Here is a 6,756-nt window from a genome sequence, read left to right as displayed (position 1 = left end):
AGCCCAGTCACACAACTTGTACCCCAGGACAAGTAAAAACAACTCTTAGCAGTATAATGTATAAAAATATCTGATATACTCAGTCATCAAATATACACAATAGACAGTATTAGTAGGCCTACTAAAAATGTCACTTTTATTATTATTTATGGAATGACTTTCCAAAGCCCCTCAGTTTGATGTCAGAGAATGTTACACATCCTGGTGGCTGCTGGGAGTTGGAGTCCAGGAGGCATGGAATCTTCTGGCAGCTTGGGGATTCCATCCAGAACTCTTAGTTTTGGCAAACAGGAGAACACACTGCAGAGAGGAGAGGGCAAAAAAGGGTTAATACAGGGTAAAAAATTCTAAATTTTCTCTCTCCTGCTATCTCCCCACCTCCTCTCTCTCCCTCTATCTCCCTCACCTCCTCTCTCTCCCTCTATCTCCCCTCACCTCCTCTCTCTCCCTCTATCTCCCTCACCTCCTCTCTCTCCCTCTATCCCCCTCACCTCCTCTCTCTCCCTCTATCTCCCCACCTCCTCTCTCTCCCTCTATCCCCGTCACCTCCTCTCTCTCCCTCTATCCCCCTCACCTCCTCTCTCTCCCTCTATCCCCACACCTCCTCTCTCTCCCTCTATCCCCCCTCACCTCCTCTCTCTCCCTCTATCTCCCCACCTCCTCCCTCTCCATCTATCCCCTTCACCTCCTCTCTCTCCCTCTATCCCCCACCTCCCCCTCTCTCTCCCTCTATCCCCCTCACCTCCTCTCTCTCCCTCTATCCCCATCACCTCCTCTCTCTCCCTCTCTCCCCACCTCCTCTCTCTCCCCTTCCCCCTCTCTCTCCCTCTATCCCCCCTCCTCTCTCTCCCTCTCTCCCCACCTCCTCTCTCTCCCTCTATCTCCCTCACCTCCTCTCTCTCCCTCTATCCCCCTCACCTCCTCTCTCTCCCTCTATCCCCCTCACCTCCTCTCTCTCCCTCTATCCCCATCACCTCCTCTCTCTCCCTCTATCCCCCACCTCCTCTCTCTCCCTCTATCCCCCATCACCTCCTCTCTCTCCCTCTATCCCCGTCACCTCCTCTCTCTCCCTCTAACTCCCCACCTCCTCTCTCTCCCTCTATCCCTGTCACCTCCTCTCTCTCCCTCTATCCCCCTCACCGTGCACGGTAGTCCTGTATGTAGTTGACAGGGTTACGTGTGAGTGTGAGGGAGTGGAGTGGGCTGGTTCCCAGAGCCCCCAGTCCCCCCAGTGTGGAGATGCTGTTCTCAGACAGACACAGGTGCTCCACGGCCGGGAGCTTTGGCAGCTGACGTACACATGTCAGGCGATTACGATGCAGGTTGAGGCTTCTGCACCTAGAGGAAAGAGGACAGAAGTACGGTTGTCACTATATGAAGTGAAGAGATGTATTGTAGGTAGTGTAGTAATTGGCAGGTGTATGTTGATATTGGCAGGCATATAGATGGGCATTGTGGGTAGTGTAGTACCTTGGCAGGCATATAGATGGGCATTGTGGGTAGTGTAGTACCTTGGCAGGCATATAGATGGGCATTGTGGGTAGTGTAGTACCTTCGCAGGCATATAGATGGGCATTGTGGGTAGTGTAGTACCTTGGCAGGCATATAGATGGGCATTGTGGGTAGTGTAGTACCTTGGCAGGCATATAGATGGGCATTGTGGGTAGTGTAGTACCTTGGCAGGCATATAGATGGGCATTGTGGGTAGTGTAGTACCTTGGCAGGCATATATACAGTGGGGAGAACAAGTATTTGATACACTGCCGATTTTGCAGGTTTTCCTACTTACAAAGCATGTAGAGGTCTGTAATTTTTATCATAAGTACACTTCAACTGTGAGAGACGGAATCTAAAACAAAAATCCAGAAAAATACATTGTATGATTTTAAAGTAATTAATTAGCATTTTTATTCGCATAACATAAAGTATTTGATACATCAGAAAAGCAGAACTTAATATTTGGTAAGCAGAAACCTTTGTTTGCAATTACAGAGAGCATACGTTCCCTGTAGGTCTTGACCAGGTTTGCACACACACTGCAGCAGGGATTTTGGCCCACTCTCCATACAGACCTTCTCCAGATCCTTCAGGTTTCGGGGCTGTCGCTGGGCAATACGGACTTCAGCTCCCTCCAAAGATTTTCTATTGGGTTCAGGGTCTGGAGACTGGCTAGGCCACTCCAGGACCTTGAGATGCTTCTTACGGAGCCACTCCTTGTTGCCCCTGGCTGTGTGTTTCGGGTCCGTTGTCATGCTGGAAGACCCAGCCACGACCCATCTTCAATGCTCTTACTGAGGGAAGGAGGTTGTTGGCCAAGATCTCGCGACATGGCCCCATCCATCCTCCCTCAATACGGTGCAGTCAGTCCTGTCCCCCTTTGCAGAAAAGCATCCCCAAAGAATGATGTTTCCACCTCCATGCTTCACGGTTGGGATGGTGTTCTTGGGGTTGTACTCATCCTTCTTCTTCCTCCAAACACGCGAATGGAGTTTAGACCAAAAGCTCTATTTTTGTCTCATCAGACCACATGACCTTCTCCCATTCCTCCTCTGGATCATCCAGATGGTCAATGGCAAACTTTAGACGGGCCTGGACATGTGCTGGCTTGAGCAGGGGGGACCTTGCGTGCGCTGCAGGATTTTAATCCATGACGGCGTAGTGTGTTACTAATGGTTTCTTTGAGACTGTGGTCCCAGCTCTCTTCAGGTCATTGACCAGGTCCTGCCGTGTAGTTCTGGGCTGATCCCTCACCTTCCTCATGATCATTGAACCCACGAGAGGTGAGAGATCTTGCATGGAGCCCCAGACCGAGGGTGATTGACCGTCAATCTTGAACTTCTTCCATTTTCTAATAATTGCGCCAACAAAGTTGTTGCCCTTCTCACCAAGCTGCTTGCCTATTGTCCTGTAGCCCATCCCAGCCTTGTGCAGGTCTACAATTTTATCCCCTGATGTCCTTACACAGCTCTCTGGTCTTTGGCCATTGTGGAGAGGTTGGGGTCTGTTTGATTGGAGTGTGTGGACAGGTGTCTTTTATACAGGTAACGCAGTTCAAACAGGTGCAGTTAATACAGGTAATGAGTGGAGAACAGGAGGGCTTCTTAAAGAAAAACCTAACAGGTCTGTGAGAGCCGGAATTCTTACTGGTTGGTAGGTGATCAAATACTTATGTCATGCAATAAAATGCAAATTAATTATTTAAAAATCATACAATGTGATTTTCTGGATTTTTGTTTTAGATTCCGTCTCTCACAGTTGAAGTGTACCTATGATAAAAATTACAGACCTCTACATGCTTTGTAAGTAGGAAAACCTGCAAAATCGGCAGTGTATCAAATACTTGTTCTCCCCACTGTATGGGCATTGTGGGTAGTGTAGTACCCTGGCAGGCATATAGATGGGCATTGTGGGTAGTGTAGTACTTTGGCAGGCATATAGATGGGCATTGTGGGTAGTGTAGTACCTTGGCAGGCATATAGATGGGCATTGTGGGTAGTGTAGTACCTTGGCAGGCATATAGAACTCAGGTCTGTGAGAGAGTTATTGATCAGCTGCAGTCTCTCCACTCGGATCAGCCTCCTCAGGATCCGACTGAAGTTTTCCTGCTGGAACGGATCTCCCAAGTCCTGATAGGACAGGTTCAGCTCCTGGGAATACCAGGAATACAGGGACCACAGGGAGAGGGTTACTCAGGTGTGTGTCAACACGCATACACACACAACATACACATGCACACGCAGGCACTCACACACACACACACACACATACGCTTGTTATACACATAGTACAGTATGTCTCTGAGTTGTAACTCACCACACAGTTCTCCCAGTTCTCTTGAAGCCTCTCCTCCCACCTCTGCCCTTCCTCCTCCCTCCTCTTCCTCCTCCCCCTTTCCAAAGGGATGTCATCCTTTCTCAGAAAGAGGTCTTCCTCTGACGGCCCTGGTTGATGATATAATGATGACAGCAGTTACTTATGAGAACTGAGATGAGAGCAAAATTAAATATTTAAAAGGTCAAAGGTTGCCAAGGTGGTGACCTCTCTGACCTTCTCTGACCCTGGGACAGGAGAGCTGGTCTCCTCTGACATCACTCTCCTCAAGCCGCTGCCACGACACAAACCTGAACCGGCTGGACGGCAGCTGAGAAACGAGAGGAGAGAGAGGAGAAGGAGGAGGAGGAGGAAAAGAAGGAGAGATGAATAAGAGGAGAAGGAGGAGGAGGAGGAAGAAGGAGAGATGAATAAGAGGAGAAGGAGAAGGAGGAGGAAGAGAAGGAGAGATGAATAAGAGGAGAAGGAGGAGGAAGACAAGGAGAGATGGAGAAGGAGGAGGAGGAGGAGGAGGAGGAGGAAGAGAAGGAGAGATGAATAAGAGGAGCAAGAGGTTAAGGATTGTTTTTCACACTGGGATCTGAATATTACATTTACATTTTAGTCATTTAGCAGACGCTCTTATCCAGAGCGACTTACAGTTAGTGAATGCATACGTTTAAAAAATAAATAATTATACTGGCCCCCCGTGGGAAACGAACCAACATCCCTGCCGGCCAAACCCTCCCCTACCTTGGACGACGCTGGACCAATTGTGCGCCGCCCATGGGTCTCCCGGTTGCGGCCGGCTGCGACAGAGCCTGGACTCGAACCAGGATCTCTAGTGGCACAGCTAGCACTGCGATGCAGTGCCTTAGACCAATGCGCCACTCGGGAGTGAGAGCCTTGATTGGGGGGTGCTCTGTGACCCTCATCCCCGTCTCTGCCTCCTCACCTGGGCTTTGACTATAACCCACCCGAGCCACGTGGGGGACTAGACCCATGCTTGGTGACCCCAGGCACCCTCAGCACTGACCTTGAGCGGGCTGACATCAGAGCCAGCCCTGGAGCCTGTGCTCACGTGTCACAAACAAAGTTACTCATCTATAGCATACTAACCAACTAAACAACCACTAGCCACCCTGTGTTGGCAGATAGGAACTGGATAGGTGTGAGCAATACAGTGATGGCTAGGTTTCAAATGGAAGGGATAGGGGGGTTGAGGCTGTTTTCAGAACAGACCGTTTTGGACCAGTCATACTGTTACAGGATGAGAGAGGCAGGTTGTGGGGTCAGGAACTGTGTCAGGGGGTGTCCGAAGATGGGAGGGTGAGAGGTGGGTAGAGCGAGGACGGAGGACTGGAGGGTGAGAATGTGATACATAAGGCATGACACTCACAGGGGTTGTGACGATTCCGGAATCTGGACTCTGGTCCACCGAGAGGGGTGTGTGTGTGACACTGAGGTCAGAATACTGTGAGGAGTGGGATTTGGGAAAACTGGCACTGCTGATGTTCACACCTGAGGAACTGGGAGAGAGGGCCAGAAGGGAGTTTGAGGGTGAAAGATGTATGAAGGAGTGAGAGAGATTGAGTTGGATTAATGTGAGAAATGTGCAAAAGGAAAGGGAGGAGAGGGTAGGAGGAGTGTGAAAACAGAGAGAGCAGGAGAGAAAGAGAGAGGGCAAATAAATTGCAACAGCTTCAGAGCCAAATGGAAAAATTTAAATAAATAAATAATGTAAACCCAAATTAAAACCCAAATTAAAAGAGCCTTGAACATCATCATAAACCTAGGTCTAAACATAACATATTCTTCTCTTCCGGCCCATGTTTTTTATCATAGGCCTAAAGCCTCCGAAAATTCTGCCTCTACTGTTTCTGTAGCCCACTCTTCAAGGAGGCTGGTTGAAATGAAACTCCTCATGTACATCTGCCTTGCTGCCAGCCTGACCCGCTGCTGTCCGGTTTCGGTTACCGTGAACTCTGCCTCGCGCACCGGATTACAGCCGTCGCCATAACAGCCGACACCCGACCAGGTGTCATTAGTTTATAATAGCTGCATAAAAGGAACTTGGATAGTAATGTTTGTATAATTATTATCGTCTATTTTCGTGTAAAGTAGTAATAATTGTGGCAACAAAAAAAAAAGATTTTATCCTCTACACATTGTCTATATAACCTACAGGCTAGCTGCATGGGAAAATAACCATGGACATAAATAATGCAGACTAGGCTAATACAAATCATACATAGCCTAAATGCTACCCAAATAACGCCTTTTGCTTGTTAAGCGTACATTTGTAAACAGTTTTCCAACTTGAAGCACTGCTCGATGGAAAAGGATGACAACACAAGGCTATTAAATGACCCCTTTTACCTACCTTTCTGACATCTCCCAAAGTTATACCAAATTTCCTTGGCCTTTAGCGCGTAATGAACGGAGCGTAGTCGTACAACCCTGTGGTTTCCCATGGGGGCGAAATGTCCCGTTAGACCCCGGGGTAACGACTTCTCCGGTGTCTGGACGCATACAGAGACTTGCGTCGGTGTATCGCTCGCGTAGCGGCAGAGGCAGGTCACCGGGGGCAGGTGCACAATGCTTGGCAACGCATTGAAGTTCCGTGCAGGTTGTGACACCAAGTTATCTCTGTGTCTCACAGGCAGGGGGGAAATGAACAGGGGTAATTTACATTCCAGTACATAAAGACAAAGACACTAGGCCAGGCCAGCAGAGGTAGAAATGATCAAATACATAAGGGTTAAAAGCGTTCTGACCCTTATTTATTTGACCAGGACATTCTCAGTTAGCTTGCCTACACTAGCCACCCATGGGGAGTAACCTGTGAAGCCCTTAATACAAAATAAATAGGATTTTTACAATTACTGCAGGACTTTCTTGCCTGTTTGTAGTGGCAAGTAGTCTAGGCCTAGGGGTTATCACTTA

General features: G+C 48.7%; 1 protein-coding gene across 1 annotated transcript; it reads right to left on the bottom strand.

Moving 5' to 3' along the window:
* Positions 1-163: 163 nt before the first annotated feature.
* Positions 164-6,458, bottom strand: LOC121567202 (acidic leucine-rich nuclear phosphoprotein 32-related protein). The gene is made up of 7 exons (XM_041877132.2): positions 6,194-6,458; positions 5,210-5,339; positions 4,048-4,141; positions 3,814-3,941; positions 3,505-3,647; positions 1,141-1,338; positions 164-300 (listed from the first exon to the last, which is right to left on the bottom strand). Exons 1-7 carry the CDS (start codon positions 6,202-6,204, stop codon positions 183-185), a joined length of 822 nt encoding a protein of 273 aa, XP_041733066.2. The 5' UTR covers positions 6,205-6,458; the 3' UTR covers positions 164-182.
* Positions 6,459-6,756: the final 298 nt, after the last annotated feature.

The sequence above is a fragment of the Coregonus clupeaformis genome, chromosome 5 (assembly GCF_020615455.1).
Source record: "Coregonus clupeaformis isolate EN_2021a chromosome 5, ASM2061545v1, whole genome shotgun sequence".
Classification (NCBI taxonomy): Eukaryota; Metazoa; Chordata; class Actinopteri; order Salmoniformes; family Salmonidae; genus Coregonus; species Coregonus clupeaformis.
The sequence above is the reverse complement of the archived record's forward strand: the minus strand, read 5'-3'. Positions and strand labels throughout refer to the sequence as shown.